This window comes from Gopherus evgoodei, chromosome 12, assembly GCF_007399415.2.
Source record: "Gopherus evgoodei ecotype Sinaloan lineage chromosome 12, rGopEvg1_v1.p, whole genome shotgun sequence".
Lineage (NCBI taxonomy): Eukaryota > Metazoa > Chordata > Testudines > Testudinidae > Gopherus > Gopherus evgoodei.
Genome location: NC_044333.1, coordinates 5,065,442 through 5,090,890, shown reverse-complemented (window position 1 = coordinate 5,090,890; position 25,449 = coordinate 5,065,442). Strand labels below are relative to the sequence as shown.

At 51.8% G+C, this 25,449-nt stretch overlaps 1 protein-coding gene across 1 annotated transcript; it reads right to left on the bottom strand.

Annotated features, from left to right (window-relative positions):
• Positions 1 to 1,277: 1,277 nt before the first annotated feature.
• On the bottom strand, positions 1,278 to 25,246 carry NRN1L (neuritin 1 like). The gene is made up of 3 exons (XM_030581956.1): positions 25,183 to 25,246; positions 3,513 to 3,675; positions 1,278 to 2,849 (listed from the first exon to the last, which is right to left on the bottom strand). Exons 1-3 carry the CDS (start codon positions 25,244 to 25,246, stop codon positions 2,561 to 2,563), a joined length of 516 nt encoding a protein of 171 aa, XP_030437816.1. The 3' UTR covers positions 1,278 to 2,560.
• Positions 25,247 to 25,449: the final 203 nt, after the last annotated feature.

The following is a 25,449-nucleotide window of genomic DNA, read 5'->3' as shown; positions in this document are numbered from 1 at the left end:
GCCTGGCCACAGACACTTGGCGCTCCCTCTGGGCTCCAGGCCTGGGTGTTTAGCAGCAGCACATCTAAGTTTTCCTGCAAGAGGGTCACTGGCTGCTGTTGGGTGGGGGCTCCTGTGCTGCAACAGGGGGCTCGCCACCCCCGACAGAGCCTCAGACTTGGCGCCTTTCCTGTCGGCAGGGGAAATTGTCATAGCAGGGCCCAGCTGTTCCCAGAATGCCTTCATTGCTTCCCACCAGGACCCCAGCCGCTGCCAGCTTGGGGCATCCCCAACCCATGGTGCACGGCAGGCAGGAAGGGGGCGGTGGACTTCTGGCTTCATGGACCCACCTGCAGCGAGCAGCCCTCTCCCGGTCCAGGAGCTGCCCTGCCACCTCCCAGAGCCAGCTGGATTGGCCAGTGCAGTGCAGGCCCTTTGCACCCGCCATTTACAGCAAGTGCTGCTGAGAGGGAAGTGAGGTGGCAGCAGGGCACACGGAGCTCCAGCATGCCAGCTTTGAGGGCAGGAGGCAGATGCCAGGGGCAGCCACGCTCTGGGATGTGCTTCCCTGGGGCATGGAAAGCTGCTGGGACCTGATTAATTGCACTCCAAGAACTTCTCTCCACCTGGCTTAGAGATGTCACCACCCCACCGCTGCCTTCTTTGGGAGCCCCAGGGCAGATGGTGCAGATACCACCCTCTCCCTGCTCCCACCCCTGGGAAGGGAGAAGGCAGGGCCCATTCTTCAGGGACCGTGGCCTTGTCCTCCCTGTGCTACGAACTTCCCCCAGCCCTGCAACACTCCCAAGCCAGCTTCCTCTCCAGGCCCCAGTGCCCCAAACAGGCTGAGTCACCAACAGCGCTAGTTATCAGCTTTAGCCGCTCAAAGCCAGGCCTACTCCCCCTTTTCCCCCAAGGCTAAGCCTGGTGCATCGCCCCACTTCCAGCTAATCAGCAGGGGTCTCTGCTCCTTTCACCTTCTAAGCTGGGTCACCTCTCCAGCAGCTCCTGCCACCTGCCTCGGGCACCACTCCCACGCAGATTCTTCCTAGGGTGGGATCGTCTCCTGCATTGGCCACCTTCCCTGGAGGCAGCCTCCCCAGGACCGGGCTGCCAAAGGTATTTAAGCCCCTAAAGGTTTTCAAAAGTTGTGCTAAGTTCAGAGCAGCGACCACTCCTCCCAGGGCCAGGGAATCAGAGGCAAGTAGCAGCCACACACGTCACTACAGGAGAGACAGGGAGCGAAATGTAAAAGTGCATTTTAATATAAATATAGATACATCTGAATGGGTCCAGGACAGAGAATATAAGCCCGGCCTCCAGAGACAGGCAGCCCTGACACTCACATAGGCTTGGTCACTCTTTGCATGTTTAAATTAACTCAAGAATATTTGTGCGGCAGTAAAAACCAACCCCCCCCCCCCCACACACCCTGGGGCACACAGCTTCCCAGGGCCTCCTGGGAAACAGCGAGCAGAACTCCCTCTCCAGCTGTCAATGGGAGGGGCTGGCGTTGAGCAGTGCTGAAAGCCCAGGGTCCAGGCCTCAAAGGCCAGGCGCATGTGATGGGCATGGACGCTGGTACCTTCCTGGATGGTGAGTGCAGGTCCCCTGCCGGGCTGTGCCCCTGGCCAGGGCAGCCCCAATGCCCATCTGCAAGTGCCAACACCTGAGCTGAGCTGGGCAGGAGTCAGCTCTGTGCGGGGGTGCCCTGCCCCCTCACTGTCCACGGCTGTGGCCTGACCGGGGGCACAGCACTGCAGGTGAGGCTGAAATGGCCGTTACCAAGCAGGCTGAGATGGCACCCAGTGCTTGTGGCAGCAGGACAGGCCAGGTCCGTTTCCATGCCAGTGCCCTCAGCAAAGCACAGCGAGGAGCGGAGCAGAGCACACGGCAGAGGGCAGGGCCGCAGCCAAGGGGAAGGAGGTGAGGGATGTCTCCCCTGGAGGCAGCAGCAGCTCCAGGGGGAAGGTTCCCAGGCTCGGCTTCCTCCACAAAGCCACGTTCAGGCTTCTCTCAGGGATGAGGAGGCAGCGGAGCCTGCAGAGCTGTAGGGGTGGGATTGGGGCAGCTGGCCTGAGGAATCATGGGCCGAACCTTTTTCTAAAGATCCAGTTTGGGCACTGAGACAGGCCCAGGTGGAAAGCAACTTCCTGGGGTGGGCGTGGGGGGCACAGGAGAGCTGCCGGTGCAGGCCGGGCCAAGGGAAGTGGTGCCAGGGTCAGGCTGGTCCCTGCAGGGAGAGCTGTGCACACAGGGCCATGGGGTAGGGGGAGCTCAGTCACTGTGGTCCAGATCTCCCTGGAAATACAGGACCCCAGGGGCTCCAGCCTCATTTGCCCCATGGGACACGATGCCCCTGGCCCCAGGTTGTGCCAGGGGAACTTGGCCTCTGGCTGCCCCATAGTCCCCAGCTGGCTGGAAAGAGGCTGGAAACACCCGGTGGGCAGCAGGCTCAGGTGCCCACAGCTCCTGGCGCATGGGATTTACAGCGAAACCCTGATCTCTCTCGCAGTGCTGGTACCAGCCCTGTGAGCCTGTGTCAGGTGCCGGCAGGGGGTGCCTGGCCATGGCTCCCTGGCTAGACGAAGGGCACCAGGAGTGATGTGAGCACCAGGAGTGGCAGGGTGGCCAGCAGGCTCGGCCAGGGGAGCCGAGCTGAGCCCCGCAGGGTCTCCTTGTTAGTCTCATCTGCGGCTGAGCCCCGCACGCTGCCGGGTGGCCTGGCTCGCGCGCTGCAGAGGTCATGCAGGTTCCCTTGGAACTGGATCTTCCTGGACTCCTGACGCAGAGACTCCCAGATGGCAGCAGCTTCATCAGGGCAGCGGGACAAGACCCTGTTGGCGCAGGTGTGAAAGTCATCCCAGGACCTGGGCCGAGGAGAGGGAGGAGTCAGAGACAAAGGCCAGGAGGGTCCACGGCGATCAGGCCTTGTGACCTGTGTGTTACACTGACTGACAGGCCCCCATGCCTATAGCTAGCCCAGGCCTGCTCCGCCCCACTCCGGCCCTGCCCCACACCTAGCCAGCCTGGCCCCTCCCTGCCCATAACCAGCCTGGCCCTGCCCTTCCCTGCCCCACCGTGCCCCTAGCCAGCACTCTCCAGCCACTAGCCAGCCTGGCCCCCACCCTGCCCTGCCCTGTCCCTAGCCAGGCTGGCAAGGTTGCTTGGGCTAGTGCAGACCTTTTAGAAAGAGCTGCCCAGCCTCCCTGTGCAACGAGCCCCATGCTCATGGCTAGTCCCGCCCCGGCCGACAAGCAGGATGAGACGTGGCCCTGTGCAGATCAGCCCTCCCAGACTCCACCTCCACGCACCAGTCAGCTGGCTGATTCCCGCACAGCGAGACCCACTGCTGACAGGACACCAGGAGCCAGGCTGGGAGCCAGGCTGGGAATCTGCCCCCTGTCCCCTGGGCCCCTCGACCTGAAGGTTCTGCCGAGAGCACCAGTGCTGCCCCCTTTGTCCCCCCCCCCACCTAATCCCCACTGGCTGGGGAGGCAGCTGCTGGGAGACTGGGGTGCTGCTTCTCTCACCTGCAGATGGTGTCCAGCTCCTGTCCATCCTGCCCACTGTCCTCTTGCTGCTCCTGGACACTCTGGGCCATGCTGTCCCCTAGGCTGATGAGGCATTCGGCAAAGCCTTTGTAGATGGTGTCACATCTCCTCCCAGCTGTGCTCACCAGATCCTCAGCCACAGCTGCACAGGGGACAAGAGTCACTGATTAGCCCCTGCCCCAGCTCTCAACTCTCACCAGGCAGGTCTGCAGCCCGGCCCCAGCTCCCCCAGGCCCCACAGGGGTATGGTACAGCTTCCATATGAGAGAGATTAATAAGACTGGGACTTTTCAGCTTGGAAAAGAGATGGTTAAGGGGAGATATGATTGAGGTCTATAAAATCATGGCTGATGTGGGCAGAATGAATAGGGAAGAGTTATTTACCCCTTCACACAAGACAAGAACCAGTGGTCACTCAATGAAATTAACAGGCAGCAGGTTTAAAACAAACAAAAGGAAATACTTCTCCACACAACGCACAGTCAACCTGTGGAACTCATTGCCAGGGAATGTTGTGAAAGCCAGAAGTATGACTGGGTTCAGAAAAGAACTAGCAAAGTTCCTGGAGGACAGGTCCAGCAATTGCTGTTAGCCAAGACACATCCCCATGCTCTGGGTGTCCCTAGACCTCTGACTGCCAGATGCTGGGAGGAGAAAGGGAGGCACCAAGATGCCCTGGAGACTAGTACTACTGGGTAGCCTCTATGCCCCGAGCAGGTGGACATTTGCTGGGCAGGGGGCTCTGCCACTGCTGACCAGCTCAATCCACGTCACACTCCAGCCTTGGCATCCACGGGAGCAGCTGGAGCTGCAGACAACACCCCACCCACACATAGCTGTTTGTGTCTGGGGTTTGCATTCGCTCCCCAAGCCTCCTTCCTGGCCAATGACCTGAGCCCAAAGCTGCAGAGCTCAGGAGTGTCTCCCCATTCAGCTTCCCACAGGAAGGGGGCTCCTGGCATGGGCGAGGCACCCATGGCAGGTGGCTGGAAAATTCCCCTCAGAGCCCCCGTTGCTCTGGGCAGCCTGGAGAGGGATGCACAGCAGTTAGTTGCCTTTATCCTACATGGTCCCTCTCAGCCCTATGCTGGGGCCGGGGCGCTGGCAGCAGCTGCAGTGGGCAAAGCGGTGCTCCATAGGGGCTGCAAGAAGCCAGGAGTGGGCTCCTTGGCTCCTCATGGGCCTGGCCCATGTCCCACGTGCTGGAGCCTGGTCCTGCAGGGAAAGTCCAGGCAGTAGCATCCCTTGGGATAGAGAAGGGCTGGGACCAGCTGGGACGAACGAGATGGGGAATGCTTTACTGCTGGGCAGGCAGACCGACCCTGTGGCTCTGTCCAGGCTGCCTGGTGTTGGCTTGAAGTGCTGGCTGCTGAGCGTACAGCCCAGAGGCCTGGCCTGGCACTACTGGAGACTGGTGCCTCATGCAAATCCAGAGCATTGCGGGTGTCCTGCTGTGCACCCAGCTGGGAGCAGGAATGCCAGCCGTGTGGTGCTGCATCACGCCACGATGCGAGAACTTCCCCACATACACAGGGAGGAGGCCAGCCCCCGCACACCTGATGTAAGCAGCTCCTGGGACGCGCCTGGCAGGCTGCTCTGTGAATCTATTAAGCTCTGACCAGGCATCAGCAGAAGCAGCAACCTGACAGGGCTGCCCCTCCCACAGGGAGGGGAGCGGGACAATCTCACAATTCTTTATTAAAGCAACAAAGTTGGGTTAATGACAGACAAGTCAGGGGCAGGGGGGAACCCCCCAGGACTCCCAGTGCCCAGCCCCACAGAAAATGCCTTATGGGATCTTGCAGGATAAGGCGGATTTAACCTTCATCATCAGCTAGAGGGCAAGGCCTGGCACAGCATTGCCCTGCCGATGCTGGAGGAGAGGGGGGCCATCTGACCATCTGGGACCCTCTCCTAGTAGTCTGGGATGTGGCACCTGCCTTAACCCCCTGCGTGCCCACTCCCGGCCCGGCTCACTGGCCCAGCAAATGCCACGCAGTGCCATGCCCACAGGCCACTCTCCAGCACAGGTACAGGGGACACCTGGGCCCAAGGCTGTGATAACTGCCTTGGCTGGTACAGACACTGCCATGGTCTGTGGCAAATCTCCCTGCCTTTGCCACCAGCTGAGCAAGACGCTGCACGGTCAGCATGAGGTCACTGCTCCAAGTCTTGGCACACCTGCAATGGGGCTAATCGAGGGGCGCGGGCTGAGCAATCCCAGGCTTCACACACTCACGAGTGCCAAGGGACACTGGCAGTGCCACTCCCTGGGGCAGGGCAGTACCCCACCCCCTCCATTCCCAGGACCCCTGAGGCTCAGCAAATGGTTGAGATCAGCTGAGGAGGAGAAAGCAACAGAGCTAAATCGGCAGCACTTGGTTAACCAGTGATGGAGGGCAGGGTGAGAACAGCCTAGGAACACCTGGGGGGGCACCACACAGAGGAGAGGGATTGATTGGGGTGCTATGGGAGTGGAGCTGGAACAAGCAAAGGAAAATATAGGCTGTCAGGGAGCAGTCCCTGGCAGAAGATCTGCTGGGCTGGGAGACAGGCTCTCCAGGACAGGGCACACCCTGGAGATACTGTGCTGCAAGGAGATGCCCGAGGGGTGGATCTTTTCCCTGCTCGAGTTTCTAGCATTTCATATATAAAAAGGCCATTTCTATCCAAAGCTCAGATCATGTGACTCCAGCCACTGCTACCCTAGGGCAGAGCCCTGCGTGGAACATTTTTAATCCTGCCCCACAACACCCACCCGCTCTGCGTTGGTTCTTGCATTCTTATCCCACTCCCACCGGCAAAAACTGCTGCTCCCCCAAAAGAGACAGATTCTCCCATGCTACTAAAAACGCAATAGTCGGTTAATAGATTATTGATATAAATGGAATTCAGACAATTTTAACCACAAAAAGAATAAACAAATTTTGCCTAAATCACGTACAAAATACTTTAACTCCTGTTTTAAATAGACATCAAAGCTCCTTCAATCCCTCGCTTAAATTTAAGTATTAAAACCTTTAATTAAAAATTAAAACAAAAAAAAATTGCTTTGCGTTGCTGAAGTTTGATCTATGACAAACTGCTGTTGTGTGTATAGCCCATGGTATGTCAAAACAAACTGCACTACAATTTTGCCTTAAAAGGTGCAGATTTTTGTTAATGATTATAAAAATTAAGTTGTTTAAAAAAAACAAAAAAAAGGGAATTTTTAAACTGCTGTGACATTCCCCAGGCTACAGTCTGGATTGATAGACAGTTGTGTCCCCTCAATTCCCCAACCTGGGGTCTTTTACCCTGCTTTGCTGAGAGCAATCGCTCCTGGTCTCCATCCAGCATGTAAATCACTCCCAGCTATACTGTCTGAGTGCTGTAGCCAACCCACTTTTGAATTATATGGCCAGGCAACACCAGCAAACTCCCAGTCCCAGACTTTCCCCCAACAATGTGCACCTTGTCCAGGAAGGTGCTGGGCAGTACAATACGAGCTCATAGAAAGGCCGTCATGTCATTAATAGAAAATTATATGCATAAACCTTGTTATTGCAAATGGAGTTTCGCAAACACTTCAATCCAAACACACACTGGTTTAGCTCAAACACAGATAGATGTTAAGCTGTTACAAGTAAAGAGGCATAAAAACCAGGATTGGTTATAAGAAGATAAAACACATCTAATACCTAACTTAACAAGCTAAATGAATTCATAGCAAAGGTTTCTCTCACCACATGCTCTAGTAGGCTTACTGCTTGGAAACCTTTCAGCCAAGACCCCACCCCCAGTTCAGTGTTAATTTTCTTGTCCTTCAGGTGTTGTTGATGCCATGAGCAGAGAGAAAGGGAGGAGCATTTGGGGGCATCTGTTCCCTTTTATAGCTCTTTTTTTGAGAATCTCTTCAGCTGAGGTTCAGGAGACAGAAGGTCTGAAGGGATGGGAACCTCCAGGTTTCTCTTTGCCAAAATGTACATTTCTTACTCACACCCTTTTTCCTGCCAAAGAATGGCCACTTAACCAGACAAAACTTCATTTTTTATTTTGTGGACACCTGGCTGAGGTGTCAGTTTGCCTTTGAGGCACAGGTTTATGCCTGCTTTTCTAAACTTGGAATATGTCTCAGTAATGTCATACAGTAGAATCTTACAACTTTATGTTGCCACACATTTTACTAGACAATAATGATCAGCAAATTATGAGTTTTCAAATGATACCTCACTTTGGACATTGTACAAAATCCATTATAGGTTTGTAAAAAGGGTGAGCATAGGAATACAGACAGACAGTCACGACTGCTTAAGCACTCTTTCTAGAACTTTGAAATATACCATTCAAGTCATTCATATGTCAAGATTCTTATTGCTTTTTGACAAACATTTAACAGGAAAACTGCTCACTGAACTAGGTTTTTGATGGAAATAAATTTTAAAAAGAGGCTCAAACTAAGTGATTGATAATAAGGTCAATTTAAACAGCAGATGTACCTGCACTTGCATTTTGTTTTCTCGCAAAATATCAGTCTGTGGGGTTTTTTGTCCACTCAATCCTGCCTGCAACAAAGTACATTTTACCTGCTCCCACTATTATGGCAGTGGGTCCTGTGGGACACCAATCCCGCTGCAGGGCTCTACCCTAGGACAAGGTCAGACTGCTCTCTGCTTGTGGTCCCTGGGAGAGACGTGCTTCACCTCCATAGGACAGATCATCACTGCCCCATTCCCATGCAAACCCACCAGGGCCAGCAAAAGCCCTGAATTCAACGACAGCTTGTGAGCCAGCTGCTGCCACATACTCGCAGGACCCAAGCCCCAACTGTGGAACAAGCAGCCCAAATTACAAGGAAGTTGTATTAAATGTCCTAGACACAAGGAGGTTAACCACTGGGGGGGGAGTGGAGGAGGGAGCTGTTTTCCTGATTCGTGGCGATGTCAGTAGGGGGTGGGGCTCCCACAGTGGCACCTAGGTCGTGTCCACTTACAGGTAGCAGTGTGGAGAGCGGGGCAGGGATTCCCAGAGCCTGAGTCTAGCCTCTCCCACACTGGCTCTCTACACCAGTAACCCCAGCCCAGCGGTGTCCCTTTCACAGCAGGCAGAGCCCCCGCCCCATAAGGCCAGATGCAGCGCTGAAGAATCAGTGTGGGATGTGGTGGCTGGCAGGCAGCCTCCCCATGGCGAAGGCGGCAGGAGGTGCTCAGTGGGGAGTCACACCCTGCACACCCCCCTACAGCAAGCGAGTCAGGAGAAAGAGCAGGCAGCCCTGGGGTACAGCTCACCAGCCCTGTGCTTGCTTTGGAGCTCCGCAGAGCTCTGCGCCGACGAGAAGGAAGCTGATTAATATTTAAGGACGCTGGCCTGATTCAGCCTGATCAAACACATCAATAGCCACCCCCGCAGCCCAGCTCCTCCACACGGGCAGGGCTGCCGAGCTGGAGTCTCCAGAGCCCACTGGGAAGTGAGCACAGAGGAACTGACCAGAGAAGAGGGCAGAAAGCAGATCATTAGCTGGGGCACACGGCCAGCCCCTGCTCTGGGAACAGGCTGCATGTTCCTCTGGTGCAGCCTGCCAGGGAGGCACTGGGGTCAGGCTGGCAGCTTGCCACCAGGCCACCCGTGTAAAATCAGATCCACGTTCCCGCAACCTTAATGTTTGCTTAGGCTCCTCTGCTGGTGCGAGCCGGCTGGTGGCCGGGGCTCGAGGGGGCAGCCCAGTGCAGTGGGGCTGCCTGTCAGTCATTCAGCTCTGCCCATGCATCCGTGACTAAGCCAGGGTCCACATGTCCCTCCCCATAGGGCTGCAGCTCAGGGTCACCAATGAGCTGAGGCACAGGCAACTGGGTGGTCACCCTGGCTGCCAGCTTGGGCTGGTCTCTTCTGCGTTCGACCACTTGGGGACAGCAAATATTTTCCAGCAAAACACCAGGGGCTGGCCCTGCTGGCCACCCAGCACACACCCCAAGTCTCCCCACGAACTCATCTGACATGGGTGTGACCAAGTGGGACTGTTCTTAATGTTTCCTCTGAATACTGTGTGGGTGCCTCAGTTTCCCCTATGCATTAAAAGTCTCCAGGGTGCATAAATGGCCGACACTCTGTATCCTAGCAACAAATGGCTGGGGACCTTCCACCCCTTGCAAGGGGATAGCTGAAGGTGAACAAAGAGATCAAGTGACCTCCTGGCCCAGGAAAGAGACAAAGGCCAGAAAGGAGGGGCTGGAGGGGGCTGGCTGGGGATGGGAATTGAGGGCAGACGTGAGTGTCTGGCTCACTGGGCCCCAGAATGGACCCGGCTGAGGGATCCTGTTCTCTGTACCTACAAACTCTGTTTTAGACTGTGTTCCTGACATCTAAAAAACTTCTGTTTTACTGGGTGGCTAAGAGTCACGTCTGACTGCAGAGTGGGGGTGCAGGACCCTCCGGCTTCCCCAGGACCCTGCCTGGGCGGACTCGCTGTGAGAAGTGCATAGAGGAGCATATGCTGAATGCTCCAAGGTCAGACCCAGGAGGTGAAGTCGTGTGAGCTTCTTGCCCTGAAGACAGTCTGCTCCAAGGGAGAGGAGGATCCCCAGAGTTCTGCCTGGCTTTGTGGGGAGCAGTTCCAGAGCATCACCCGGGGACTCCGTGACAACGGGTCAGACAGACAGACTCCAGGTCTCCCGAGTCCCACTCCTGTGCTGTAACCACTTGCCCACACTCCCTTTCCAGCCTGGCTGCCTGCAGCCCACGTGCCTAGTGTCTGAGCCAGGCAGGACCGCTGGGACCATCCAGCCCGGCCCCCTGTGTAACGCCTGCTGAACTAGAGCAGGGCTTTCCGAAAGAGATCCAGCCCTGATTCCACAATGGCCACTGATGCCAATGCACCGCTGCTCAAAGTCAGCCCGATTTCCAGTCGGAATTTGCCTCATTTCACCTTCCAGTCATTGGTCTATGTTACACCCTGGTCTGCTCCCCACACTGAGCTCCAGTTTCCAGCGCCCCCGCAGGTGCCTCCCGCCTATCCCCAAGAGGGCACACAGGCTGTGTTTAGCCTGGCTCCTTCCAGGAAGCGGCTGGGCTGGCAGCTCTCACAGATGCACTTCCTCAGCTCCTCAGCCAAGCCGGCACCTTGTGTCAAACCTCCTGGGACTCAGAGCAGCATGTAAACAGGGCCTTGCATCAGCGGCCTCTTGGGGGCTGGCAATGACACAGCACGTGCTCCGCTTGGGCATCTAGGGCCATGCTCCCCTCCGCCATTCTTTGCATTGGTCTTCACAGCTGAGAATGTGAGGAAGATTCCCAAACCTGAGCCATTCTTTCTGGGTGACAAATCTAAGGAAACAGCCCGGTTGAGGTGTCAGTAGAGGAGGTTTTGGAACAAACTGGTGAAATAAACAGTGATAAGTCACCAGGACCAGGTGGGATTCACCCAAGAGTTCTGAAGGAACCTGAATGTGAAAGGCAGAACTATTAACTGTAGTCTGTAACCTATCATTTAAATCAGCTTCTGTACCAAAGGACTGGAGAATAGCTAATATGACACCAATTTTTACAAAAGGCTCCAGAGGTGATCCCAGCAGTTACAGGCTGGTAAACCTAATTTCAGCACCAGGGAAATTATTTGAAACTGTAGCAAAGAAAGAATTATCAGAGACACAGATGAACACGATTTGCTGGAGAAGAGTCAACATGGTTTTTGCAAAGGGAAATCATGCCTCACCAATCTACTAGAATTCTTTGAGGGGATCAAACATGTGGACGAGGGGGATCCAATGGATATCATGTACATAGGTTTTCAAAAAGCCTTTGATAAGGTCCTTCACCCTCTTAAGCAAAGTAAGCTGCCATGGGATAAGAGGAAGATCCTCTCACGGATCATTAACTGGTTAAAAGATAGGAAACAAAGGGTAGGAATAAATGGTCCATTTTCAGAATGGAGAGAGGTAAATAGTGGTGTCCCCCAGGGGTCTGTACTAGGACTAGTGCTGTTCAATATATTCATAAATGATCTGGAAAAAGGGGTGAACAGTGAGGCAAAGTTTGCAGATGGTATAAAACTACTCAAGATAACGTAAGTCGAAAGCTGACTGCGAAGCGTTACAAAGGGATCTCACAAGACTAGCTGACTGGGCAACAAAATGGCAGATGAAATTCAATGTTGATAAATGCAAAGTAATGCACATTGGAAAACATAATCCCAACTATACATATAAAATGATGGGATCTAAATTAGCTTTTACCACTCAAGAAAGATCTTGGAGTCACTGTGGATAGCTCTCTGAAAACATCCATTCAATGTGCAGCGGCAGCCAAAAAAGCGAACAGAATGATAGGAACCATTAGGAAAAGGATAGATAATAAGACAGAAAATATCAAATGCCACTGTATAAATCCAGGGTATGCCCACATCTTGAATATGTGTGCAGATGTGGTCTACCCATCTCAAAAAAGATACACTGGAATTGGAAAAGGTACAGAAAGGGCAACAAAAATTATTAGGGGTATAGAACAGCTTCCTCAGGAGGAGAGATTAATAAGACTGGGACTTTTAAGCTTGCAAAAGAGACGACTAAGGGAGGATATGATAGAGGGCTATAAAATCATGACTGGTGCAGAGAAAGTAAATAAGGAAGTTTCATTTACTCCTCATAACACAACACTGAACTAGGGGGTCACCAAATGAAATTAATAGGCAGCAGGCTTAAAAGAAACAAAAGGAAGTATTTCTTCACACAATTCACAGTCAACCTGTGGAACTCCTTGCCAGAGGATGTTGTGAAGGCCAAGACAGTAATATGGTTCAAAAAAGAAGTAGATAAATTCATGGAGGATGGGTCCATCAATGGCTATTAGCCAGGATGGGCAGGGTTGGTGTCCTTAGCCTCTGTTTGCCAGAAGCTGGGAATGAGCAACAGGGGCTGGATCACTTGATTGTCTGTTCTGTTCATTCCCTCTGGGGCACCTGGCACCCCCCGCTGTTGGAAGACAGGATACTGGGTCAGATGGACCACTGGTCTGACCCAACATGGCTGTTCTTATGTTCACCTTCACCCCACAGTGGCTGGGAGTGCAGGCCTGGCTTAGGGGAAGTAAGGCAGAGACCTTGAACAGCTCAGCCAAACAGCAGTACAGGGGGTCAGTTCAAGCTAGCATGGCTGTGAAAGGTGCTGTCATAGTATAATTCCCAAATCTGAACTTTAGCATCCAAAATACGGGTACTAGCATGAATTCCCCTAAGCTTAATTACCAGCTTAGATCCTGTAGTGCTGCCACCAATCAGGACTTAGAGTAGAGCGCCTGATAGACTCTGGTCTCCCCCAAAACCTTCCCGGGACCCCAAGACCCAAATTCCTTGAGTCTCACAACAAAGGGGAATAAACCTTTTCCCTTCCCCCTCCTTTCTTCTTCCCAGCTCTTTCCCGCCCTGGGTACACTAGGAGATCACCAGGATTCAACTCCTTGAATCACCACACAGAGAGGAATGATACCTTCCCCCAGAGGCAATCCAGATTCAAGTTCTGTGAATCTAAAACAAAGGGATTCCCCCTTCTCCCCTCCCTCCCTGTTAAGTACAGACTCAATTCCCTTGAGCCTCAACAAGGAGAAAAAATCAGACAGGTCTTAAAAGCAAAACTTTTAATAAAAAGAAAGAAAAAGTAAAAGGTCTATCCCTGCAATTTAGATGGTAAAAAGTTACAGGGTCTGTCAGCTTATAGAAACTAAAAAGAAGCCTCCCCGCAGCAAATACAATTTAAAATACTTCCAGCAAACTACACATTTGCAAATAAAGGAAAAGAAATAAAAAGACTATACCGCCTTTCTACCTTTTTACTCACAAAATGGGAAGAGAAGATTAGAGAGCCTGTAGGTACGTGTGGTCACTCTCAGAGTCCAGAGAGAACAAAGCAAAACCCCAAAACACACACAAACGCTTCCCTCCACCGAGATTTGAAAGTATCTTGTCTCCTGATTGGTCCTCTGGTCAGGTGTTGCAGGTCACTGTTTGTTAACCCTTTACAGGTGAAAGAGACATTAACCCTTAGCTGTCTGTTTATGACAGGTGCTAGTGTCGCGGAGGGACAGGCCTGGTGCCAGGGCACAGGGCTAGGACAGGTCCAGAGCCCATAGCAATGGCTATTTCCCAGCTGGGGGAGAGAAACACCACAGTTTTGGTAGTGCCTCGTGGGACGGGTAGGAACCTTGGCACACTGCAGAAGAGGAACAATCCTGCACTAGCCCCTGGGAAGGGCCTGATGGGACCCAACAAGCCTTCCACTCCAAGTTCTCACTTGGCCTGGGCATCGGCCCTGGAGGTGCCTGCTCCAGGGGGCTAGGAGCCCTGGCAGGCAGGCTAAGGGCAGCTGGCAGCCCAGGCTTGGCTCTGGGGAAGTTTCCAGGGGGCACGAAGGGCGCTGCCCTCTGTCTAGCACACCTTGATATCCCAGCCATTGGACGCGGCTGACCCTGCCCACGCTGGCAGACCAGTAGATCCCAGCAGCGCTTGGGGGGGGGCAGCTGTGCTGACACCCACTCCCCTCAGGCAAGGGCAGCCCAGGGTATTCGTGGCAGAAACAGCATCAGCTGGGGAAATGATTCACCCACCAGCCCAGCCAGCAGGGGCAAGTCCTTCAGGGAACTGACAGGCTGACGTGCCTCAAACCTGCCCGGCCCACAGCACCTGTGCAAGGGGAGGGGGCAGGTGAGCCACAGCTGGCACCTTGCGTGGCAGAGTCAACGCAGAGCCCGCCTGCTGGGCGCACCCACCCTGGGAGTGTGTCTGGGGGTGGGCACCCGCTAGACGAGACAGCGTGCTGAAAGTCACGGCCCTGCGCCCCGCCCAGCAGCACCTGAGTGCTGCTTTTTAAAAGTCAAATATGCTTGGCTTGGTGGCAGGTCAATTAGCCAGAATATTTCCAAAGCCCCTTGGCTTGGAACATCTCTGGGGTGCCAGCGGCAGCCGCGCTCCACGGTGGCTCTATAGCACAGGGTCCCTGCCAGAGGGGAGTGTCACACCCCATCACGGAGCCAGCTAGAGCCCCCTGCGGCATGAGGGAGAGCTCCTTAGCTAGCCAGGACACTCACGTGGCTGCTTTTCAGGCCTCAGGTGCTGGGCGCCCTGAGTCCCCTGTCTGCCTCACTCAGAAAACCTGCACCAGAGGCAGATCAGAGGCCCACTCAGCCGTGCTCTGCTGTGCCCACCCACATCGTCCCCCAATTCCCTGCTCTGCGGGGCCCTGGGATCCCTTCCCAGCCTGCAGTATTCAACACACCACAAACCAGTCGCTACCCCAGCTGCGAACCGTACTGGGAAGTACGTTAACTCGAGAGTGGTGGGGAGGAGCTGCCGTTCTATTTGTTTTGTAAAACTTAAAGTGACTTTTCCAAACAGCACAGCCTGGCCCCTGCAGGTTTAGCAATAAGCAGAGTCAGCTCCTGATTCGTTCTCCCGAGAGGAAAGGACTCGGGGTCTCCCGCTGCAGGGCTTCCTCCCACTGCTGTTGGAAGGGAAAGCAAAGTCTCAGCCCTTCCTCCACAAAGCACTTGGCAGAGCGGGAAACGCCTGCCACTGCCAGCCACCTTGGGGCAGAGCAGACAAACCCGGAAAGGATGGGGGAACACAAGGCCACCGGAGGAGGCAGAATGGAATCAATCCAACTGGACCATAACCAGGATACTGGATTAACACCTGGACTCTTAAGCGCCTGCGGATTTATAACAAAGACCCCCTCCCACTGCAGAACAGCACCCCCTAGAGCTGCAATGGGGCACAAAGGACGGCACCGAATCAGCTACACCAGGGCCTGCCACTGTCCTTCGCCCTCCAAGCCGAGGACTGACCTCTGAGCAATGCAAAGACAAAAGGGGGTGAACAGAGAACCTGGAGGGCCTAGCAGGTGCCTACAGAGAGACGTGGCACTGTCCTGGTCCGGGACACAGAGTTCCCAGACGCAGACACAAACGCTCAACAGCCACCAGTGGCTCCCACCTGCTGCACCTCCGGGATCACATTCCTGGCTTGCCGTTATCCGCAGCACGTATGGAAGTGCCCAGATCTGGCCAAGCCCACCCCAGTGGCAGTGGGATGCCGGAGCGTCCCCTTTCATTGGCGGCCAGGGAAGGGATGGGAAGCTGGTTACAGAAGAGGGGAAAAGCTGCCATGAAGTACCACCACGGTAAGTAACAAGATGACAGCAGGGGCCTGTCACATGGCACTGCCCCGGGAGGGCTGAGAGCTGCGGACGGTGCTGTCACTTCCATTGCATGCCCCCGACCCTGCTGGGGAGAGTGAACAGACACTCAGCAAAAGGGCACTCGTGCAGGAACAGGGTCCCAGGTCACCTGCAAGTGGACGGCAGGTGGCACGGAAATCCACACTGGGATTTCTCTGCCAGGTGGAGCGCGCCCTCTGCACACTCATGGGGGAAGGAGAGTAGTTGAAGGTAGCTCCTCCAGCCCACTGGAGAGATCCCGGAGAAGCACCCGGCACTTAGGCTGCAGCACCCCTACATTTCTTCCCTGCAGCTGTGCTGAGTGAACGGCTGGGCTTGGGTACCTGAAGCAGACACTCAAACTACAGGGAGGAGCTGTTAAAGGAGCTGGGGAAGTAGGGGAGCATCTGTAACCTAGAGGGCAGGTCCAAGATGGGACGCCCTAGAGAACTGGATCCTTGATCACCACAACCCTGCTCTGCTTTCCCCATCGTTTCTGCCTGGGCCGGGCTGAGAGGGGCAGTGACCTCCCAGCCCCACAGCCCCCTTCTCTGGGGCTGTCCTGAGCACCCAGTGGGAACATTCCCTGCAGCAGGGCCTGGAGCAATGACTGCTGAGCAGGTCCAGCCTAAGCCAGAGCAGCTAGGGCCCTGCAAAGCCAGAGTGAAGCCCCTCCACTGGCCTTGGCATTAATTAGTCAAATGGGAGCCAAATATCACTCCAAGCATTCGCCACTCAACCAGCCAGGATAAAGGATCCAAGAATAACCCTTGGGCTGAGCCAGCCCTGCACAGAGAGCCCCCGAGCCAGGCCTGCGCCCCCTGCTCCCAGCTGGGACCCCAGACACACGTGCCCAGTTCTAAGTGGGACTGCTGCCCATGGACACGTGGGAGGAACCTGCTGTGCGGGGCGAAGGGGGAGCTAGCAGCTGATGAACCCCAGCTTAGACCACGCTCAGAGAGGTTCATCTCCCAGGTGCGCTCCATGGCACAGCTGTGCCGCAGCCGAACGAAACGCAACCCTCCTCTCTCGGGGCTGGTGGGGGAGACCAGAGGGTGACTGGGCCACAGACAGATGCACAGATGGTGGCAGGACGGACAGTTCTCATCGGGGACGCATGGCACAACCCCACTTACCCTCACCCGGGCCCTGGCAAGCCCACCATGCCCAGTGAAGCTTCTGACCTTCCAAGCAGCCGACCAGGCTAAGGGCTGGAGATGCCCAGGCAGACACGCGAAGTGCCTTACCCTGTTTCCAGGTTCTTGCGGTGTGAGCAGCCCCCAGAGCATTGCCACGACTACCCCGGGCACCTGAACGGCTGCACACGAGGAACGGGGGCGTATTTCATTGGGTGAATGGAGACGAACTGATCAGAGGAGTTCAAAGGGAAGTGATGAGAAAAGCCAGGGGCTTGAGGTGCCTCCTGTAAGAAGTGGATGACAAAACTGATGGGAAGCCTAGAGAGGAAGGGGACGGGTGGAGCCACTGGAGAGAGGGGCAAGCGCAGGGAATCACCTGGCTGTTGAAAAGTGGGGGGCAGAGAGTGGAGCTGTGACCCACAGAGAGGTTTGGTAGAAGGTGGTCAGGGCTCTGATCGTGCAGTTCCACAGGAACCTGGCTGGACAATCACTCATTGGCCTTCGGCGCCAGGTTTACCAGGAAGCTGTTTCATCCTAACCGCAGTCAGTGTGATCAAACAGCCAATCAGCATCCAGTGATTACCAACGAATGCACCAGCCTCAGCCTGGCTGAAGTCGCAGGGAGTGGCAGAAAACGAAGGACGAACTAGCTGAGCCAGGGAGAGCAGCTTATTCCCCATGGAACAGGCGTGAAGGGATCCACACTCACCCCCGTCTGCTAAAATTAGGCTTTTTGGCTCCACCAAACGTGCCTTGGACTGAATCTTTGCTACTGAAGCAAAAGCAGAATATAGATGAGTCTGATGACCATGCACGCGAGATTTTCAAGGCAGTCATCAAAACGTGTCCCTGAGACATTGGCCTTTGCTCCAAGCCTTCAAGTAGCCCTCCAGCACCAGTGTGTTTCTGGAGGTCTCTGTGCTTTTCACCCCCAAAATGGCAGAGATCAATTGGCAGCTGCGCGGTCAAAAGTGAAAACAGAGATTTGAACTTGATGACACACTTGGGGCCTTTTATTTTAAAAGTAACCTTCAAACCAGCACACAAAGAGTGAGACAGAGAAACACCTCAAGCACTCGGTCCTGGATATCCTCCTCCAGGCAGCTCTGAACCCACTACTCAGTGTTGTGAGAAACTGGAGGAAAAATTAAAAGCAAACTGAAAGAATCAACATTGCCATTAACGCACAAGGGCTGAAGCTGGGAAGTGATGGAGTGATGGCTACTGGCATCCCATGCAGAGAAAAAGACATTCCTACATAATGCTGTTGATTCTGCAACTGAAAACACGCTGACGATACCAGTCAGGAATGCAGAGAACAGTGTGGCCGTGAAGTCTTTGCCATTTGCTCAGTGAAAATGAAGCAAGAGACGAGCAAACCCTTCACATGCAGACATCCGGGGGCTCAGCACTCTTCTTAAACCTCACTGAGAAAGCAACCGCTGCCAGCCGTCCTAAAGTGCCTTGAGAGAGGCCAAGAGGTGTCTGAACTCACCATCAGCCTTATGGTTGGTTGACTGAAAAGGTGATGAGCAAGGGATGCCCCAGCTTCCCAAAGGTGCTTGATGGGCTTCTCAGGAAGACTCTCCCCACTTGCGTCCAGGCGTCTCCATCAGCAGGTCTCACTGAGCATGCGGGTGATGCTGATCCACACAGCTGAGAGAGAAAGCTAATGCTGTGCCAATATTAGGTCTGACACCGATCCTGGTCAGCTGATATGGGACTCGATTTGATTAATAAAGAATGAAAGGAGGGCGATATAATTAGTGCCAATCAACATGGGTTTATGGAAAATAGATCCTGCCAAATTAACTTGATATTTCTTTTATGACATTAGAAGTTTGGTTGACAAAGGCAATAGTGTTGGTGTAATATATTTAGAGAAGGTGTTTGACTTGATACTATATGACATTCTGATTAAAAAAGCTAGTCTGATATAAAATTAACATGGTCCACATTAAATGCATTAAAATCTGGCTGACGGATCAGTCTCAAAATGTAACTGTAAATGGGGAATCGTTATCGAGTGGGTGTTTCCAGTGGGGTCGTGCAGAGATGGGTTCCTGGCCCTACGCTATTTAACAGTTTTATTAATGACCTGGAAGAAAACATAAAATCATCACTGATGATATTTGCAGATGACACAAACATTGGGGGAGTGGGAAATAATGAAGAGGACAGGTCCCCGATGCAGAGCAATATGGATAGCTTGGTTAACTGGGCACAAGCAAACAATGCACATTTTAATATGGCTAAATGTAAATGTACATCTAGTAACAAAGAATGCCAGCCAGATCTGACAGAGATCTGGGGGTGAGGATGGATAATCAGCTGAATGTGACCCCCAGTGCGATGCTCTGGCCAAAAGAGCGAATGCCATCCTGGATGCATCAGCAGGATACAGAGGTAGAGCTGTTATTTTTCCTCTGTATCTGGCATTGGTGTGACTGCTGCTGGAATCCGGTATCCAGCTGAAAAAGGATTTGATAAACTGAAAAGGGTTAAGAGAAGAGCCACGAGAATGATTAAAGGATTGGAAAACCTAACCTAGAGTGATAGACTCAAGGAGCTTCATCTATTTAGCTTAACAAAGATATGGGGTGACCTGAGCACAGTTTTATGTACCCAGTCTAGCAGGGAAAGATCTAACATGAGCCAATGGCTGGAAGTTGAAGCTAGACAAATTCGCACTGGAAAAAAGGTGTCAGTTTTTAATGGTGAGAGTAATTAACCACTGGAACAATTTACCAGGGGTCGTGGGGGATTCTGCATCACTGACAATTTTAAAATCAAGCTTGGATGTTTCTCTAAAGGATCTGCTCTAGGAATGATCATGGGGCAGTCTCTGGCCTGTGCTCTACAGGAGGTCAGACTAGTGATCACAATGGTCCATTCTGGCCTTGGAATCTCTGAATCTATAAAAACCAAGGACCCAGCAGAGAGGCACGAGAGTCACAAAAGGAACTGGGGGAGGTTTCAGAAGGACAGGGCAGATCACGAGCTGCTACAGCCACCATGGAAAACTGACTCCAGCTAACTACCAGTAAAGACCAGGAGCCACACAAGGGGAGAAGCCGAGACGTGACTGAGAAAAGCTGTGGAATCTTTCCCTTCCTTAACCCACACGACTGAGGCCAGACACAAAGGGCACCAGGGGAACCCAGAACAGGAAGGAGAGGCTGAAACTCTGCTCGGTTCCTTCCCTGTCCCCAACATTTACAGTGCAAGATCCAGGTTTGCACCCACACAGGGGAGCACGTCCCAGCCCACTGCGTCAGAGCGGCAGAAAAGCGTGGAAGTAGAGTCATGGAAAGCAGCACCAAAAGTCCAGCCAGAGTTGTTTAAGGTTTTAGCTCTGACCCTTCCTCTCCAGCCAGATTAGAGTCAATGGAGCAGCTTTTAGCACATCCAGACCGGCTCAGTCTCAACTTCCTAACTGATGGGATGTTGGCACAGGCATTAAGCAGGAAAATTGGCAGCACCTTAGGGCAGGTACAAGAGAATGGGAGGAGGACTAACCACTAGCAGCTTGGGACTTGCAGTGTCTTGACCTTCCCATGGTGGACGACACGTGTCTTTGAGGAATAAGCCTGCTTAGAACGTGGCTTGCAGCCTGGGTGCCGGATTTCAGTCCCGAGACACTTCTAGGGGGGCGGTTTTGGGTTCTCCCTCACCCAATTAAAACAGCGCTGTTCTATCAGGATGGGGAAAGTCACAGCAAACCTGATGGGAGATTGAGGGGGAGAGGAAAGGGAGAATAGAGCTGTGCACAGGGGTGGGGTGATCAGGAGGGGAAGGGGAGATGGGGCAGTGAACTGGTGGGGGGGGCAAATCAGGAAAGGGAGAGGCAGTGACTTTTCCCCCTACAACGAAATCACAATGGAAAATCTGCTCAGAGTTCAGGTGACCAAAGCCAGGTTTTGACAGCACCCCAGGGAGCTGGAATCAGACAAAGCTACCACGCCTGAGCTGGGTCCCTGGGGGCACCACAGCGAGGCACAGGCTGGGCTATTGAGATCTTGGTGCTCCATGACCAAGACATTTAAACAAGCCACAAAAACAGAGACCCCCTGCGAACCTCACCAGCTGCTTCCCCTCATCTCTGCTGTCCTGGGGACCGGCCAGCCCCTAATCCCACCTGCCCTACCCGTGTCCCATTCGCAAGGAGCCCCTAATGCTGCCAAGCAAAGCCACGCCCTGGATGATTCCCAGAGGAAGGAAAGGCCCAGCAAAGTCCTGCCTCATTCAGCAACCCTGGGGCACAGACCCCCGCCCTCGCCCCACTGCATGGGGCTTTTCCACAGGCGCAGAGGGGGAAATCACACATTGGCTCCAAACAAGTGTTGTTTTTATTTATCTAAACAACGCCACCCCCCGCAAGAAAAAGATCAGGAGCAAGCGGAGATCTTTCTGCAGGAGGTGTGAAGTTAGAACATAAGAATATAAGAACGGCCGTACCGGGTCAGACCAGAGGTCCATCTAGCCCAGTATCTGTCTACCGACAGTGGCCAGTGCCAGGTGATCCAGAGGGAGTGAACCTAACAGGCAATGATCAAGTGATCTCTCTCCTGCCATCCATCTCCACCGCCTGACAAACAGAGGCTAGGGACACCATTCCTTACCCATCCTGGCTAATAGCAATTTATAGACTTAACCTCCATGAATTTATCCAGTTCTCTTTTAAACGCTGTTATAGTCCAGTCTTCACAACCTCCTCAGGTAAGGAGTTCCACAGGCTGACTGTGCGCTGTGTGAAGATGAACTTCCTTTTATTTGTTTTAAACCTGCTGCCCATTAATTTCATGTCGTGACCCCTAGTTCTTGTATTATGGGAATAAGTAAATAACTTTTCCTTATCCACTTTCTCCATATCACTCATGATTTTATATACCTCTGTCATATCCCCCCTTAGTCTCCTCTTTTCCAAGCTGAAGAGTCCTAGCCTCTTGAATCTTCCCTCATATGGGACCCTCTCCAAACCCCTAATCATTTTAGTTGCCCTTTTCTGAACCTTTTCTAGTGTCAGTATGTCTTTTTTGAGGTGAGGAGACCACATCTGTACACACTATTCGAGATGTGGGTGTATCGTCGATTTATATAAGGGCAATAATATATTCTCCGTCTTATTCTCTGTCCCCTTTTTAATGATTCCTAACATCCTGTTTGCTTTTTTGACTGTCTCTGCACACTGCGTGGACATCTTCAGAGAACTATCCACGATGACTCCAAGATCTTCTTCCTGATTAGTTGTAGCTAAATTAGCCCCCATCATATTGTATGTATAGTTGGGGTTATTTTTTCCAATGTGCATTACTTTACATTTATCCACATTAATTTCATTTGCCATTTTGTTGCCCAATCACTTAGTTTTGTGAGATCTTTTTGCAGTTCTTCACAGGTTGCTTTGGTCTTAACTATCTTGAGCAGTTTAGTATCATCTGCAAACTTGGCCACCTCACTGTTTACCTCTTTCTACAGATCATTTATGAATAAGTTGAATAGGATTGGTCCTAGGACTGACCCTTGGGGAACACCACTAGTTACCTCTCTCCATTCTAAGAATTTACCATTCATTCCTACCCTTTGTTCCCCGTCTTTTAACCAGTTCTCAGTCCATGAAAGGACCTTCCCTTTTATTCCTGACAGCTTAATTTACGTAAGAGCCTTTGGTGAGGGTGTCATAAACAGATAGCTAAGGGTTAATGTCTGTTTCACCTGAAGCACCTGACCAGAGGACCAATCAGGAAACCGGATTTTTTCAACTTTGGGTGGAGGGAAGTTTGTGTCTGAGTCTTTGTTGTCTGTCTGCCTGCTTTCTCTGAGCTTTGGAGAAGTAGTTCTGTTTTCTAATCTTCCGTTTCTAAGTGTAAGGACAAAGAGATCAGATAGTAAGTTATATGGTTTCTTTTCTTTGGTATTTGCATGAATATAAGTGCTGGAGTGCTTTGATTTGTATTCTTTTTGAATAAGGCTGTTTATTCAATATTCTTTTAAGCAATTGACCCTGTATTGTGTCACCTTAATACAGAGAGACCATTTGTATGTATTTTTTCTTTCTTTTTATATAAAGCTTTCTTTTAAGACCTGTTGGAGTTTTTCTTTACTTCAGGGAAATTGAGTCTGTACTCACCAGGGAATTGGTGGGAGGAAGAAATCAGGGGAAATCTGTGTGCGTTGGATTTGCTAGCCTGATTTTGCATTCCCTCTGGGTGAATAGGAAAGTACTTTTTGTTTCCAGGACTGGGAACAGAGAGGGGGAGTCACTCTGTGTAGTTTCACAGAGCTTGTGTCTGTGTATCTCTCCAGGAGCACCTGGAGGGGGGAATGGAAAAAGGATTATTTCCCTTTGTTGTGAGACTCAAGGGATTTGGGTCTTGGGGTCCCCAGGGAAGGTTTTTCAGGGGGACCAGAGTGCCCCAAAACACTCTAATTTTTTGGGTGGTGGCAGCAAGTACCAGGTCCAAGCTGGTAACTAAGCTTGGAGGTTTTCATGCTAACCCCCATATTTTGGACGCTAAGGTCCAAATCTGGGACTAAGGTTATGACAGAGGGACCTTGTCAAAGGCTTTCTGGAAATCTAAGTATACTATGTCCAGTGGATCCCCCCTGTCCACATGTTTGTTGACCCCTTCAAAGAACTCTAATAGATTAGTAAGACATGATTTCCCTTTACAGAAACCATGTTGACCATTGCTCAACAATTTATGTTTTTCTGTGTGTCTGACAATTTTATTCTTAACTATTGTTTCGACTAATTTGCCCAGTACCAATGTTAGACTTACTGGTCTGTAATTGCCAGGATGACCCCTAGAGCCCTTTTTAAATAGTGGTGTTTGTGATGATGTGGTTCTGTCGGGACCCAACTGAGAGTGCCAGTTCAGGACCAATTACTCAAACAGGGCAGTCACAGCCTAAGGCTGGGGTTTTTCCACCTCTAAGGCAAACCAAACCAGCCAGACAAAAATGACTTCGGTTTCACCCCACTGGCTAACCACAAGTCACACAAGCAATTTCCTTAGACACTTCAGTCTCCCACTATCACCACCAGTGCCACCCTTCCTGGGGATGAATGGTTATGAAAACCAACACCTCAGTAAAAGAAAAAGGTTCTCTCAATCCCAAAGGACCAAGCCCCAGACCCAGGTCAATATGCACATCAGATCTTACCTAGCAATCACGCTGTTGCCAATCCTTTGGAATCTAAAATCTAAAGGTTTATTCATAAAAGGAAAAAGATAAAGATGAGAGCTAGAATTGGTTAAATGGAATCAATTACATACAGTAATGGCAAAGTTCTTAGTTCAGGCTTGTAGCAGTGATGGAGTAAACTGCAGGTTCAAATCAAGTCTCTGTAGAACATCCCCAGCTGGGATGGGTCATCAGTCCCTTGTGTAGAGCCCCAGTTTGTAGCAAAGTCCCTCCAGAGGTAGGAAGCAGGACTGAAGACAAGATGGAGATGAGGCATCAGCCTTATATAGGCTTTTCCAGGTGTAAGAACACGTCTTTGTTCTTACTGTGGAAAGTTATAGCAAAATGGAGTTTGGAGTCACATGGGCAAGTCCCTGCATACTTTGTTGAGTTACAAGGCGTATCTGCCTTCTCTCAATGGGTCAATTGTGTAGCTGATGGTCCTTAATGGGCCATCAAACAGGCTAAGCAGAACTAACACCAGCTTGTTTGGGGTGTTTCCCAGAACTGCAGCACCAATTTGAAATGCAGATAGTATACAGCCAATACTTATAACTTCAACTACATAATGATATATGCATACAGACAGCATAATCATAACCAGTAACCCATAACCTGGTCTTAGACACCTTATATGACCCCCTTTACATAGGATTTGGTGCCACTACAGGACCTTGGTTGCAAACCATGTTCTATATGGTCCCAGTTTATATCAATAACGTCACAGTGTTACATTAGCTAACTTCCAGTCATTGGGTACCGAAGCCGATTTAAAGGACAGGTTACAAATCTTAGTTAATAGTTCCGCAACTTCACATTTGAGTACTTTCAAAACTCTTAGGTGAATGCCATCTGGTCCCAGTGACTTGTTATTGTTAAGTTTATCAATTAATTCCAAAACCTCCTCTAGTGACACCTCAATCTGTGACAGTTCCTCAGATTTGTCACCTACAAAAGCTGACTCAGGTTTGGGAATCTCCCTAACATTCTCAGCCGTGAAGGCTGAAACAAAGAATCCATTTAGTTTCTCCTCAATGACTTTATCATCTTTACGTGCTCCTTTTGTATCTTGAACATCAAGGGGCTCCACTGGTTACTAAGCAGGCTTCCTCCTTCTGATGTACTTAAAAAACATTTTGTTAGTACCTTTGGAGTTTTTGGCTAACAGTTCTTCAAACTCTCTTTGGCTTTTCTCATTACACTCTTGCATTTAAGCTAGCAGTGTTTATGCTCCTTTCTATTTGCCTCACTAGTATTTGACTTCCACTTTTCAAAGGAAGTCTTTTTATCTCTCACTGCTTCTTTTACATGGTTGTTAAGCCACGGTGCCTCTTTTTCAGTTCTTTTACTGTGTTTCTTAATTTGGGGTATACATTGAAGTTGGACCTCTATTATGGTGTCTTTAAAAAGCGC

Coding starts and splice junctions, on each gene's coding strand:
- NRN1L (XM_030581956.1), bottom strand. CDS start 25,246: ATGCAAGAGTGTAATGAGAAAAGCCAAAGAGAGTTTGAAGAACTGTTA. Junction 3,676..25,182: donor GTTAGCCAAAAACTCCAAAG/GTACTAACAAAA, acceptor TCCCCTGTGCAG/CTGTGGCTGAGGATCTGGTG. Junction 2,850..3,512: donor GAGCTGGACACCATCTGCAG/GTGAGAGAAGCA, acceptor TCCTCGGCCCAG/GTCCTGGGATGACTTTCACA.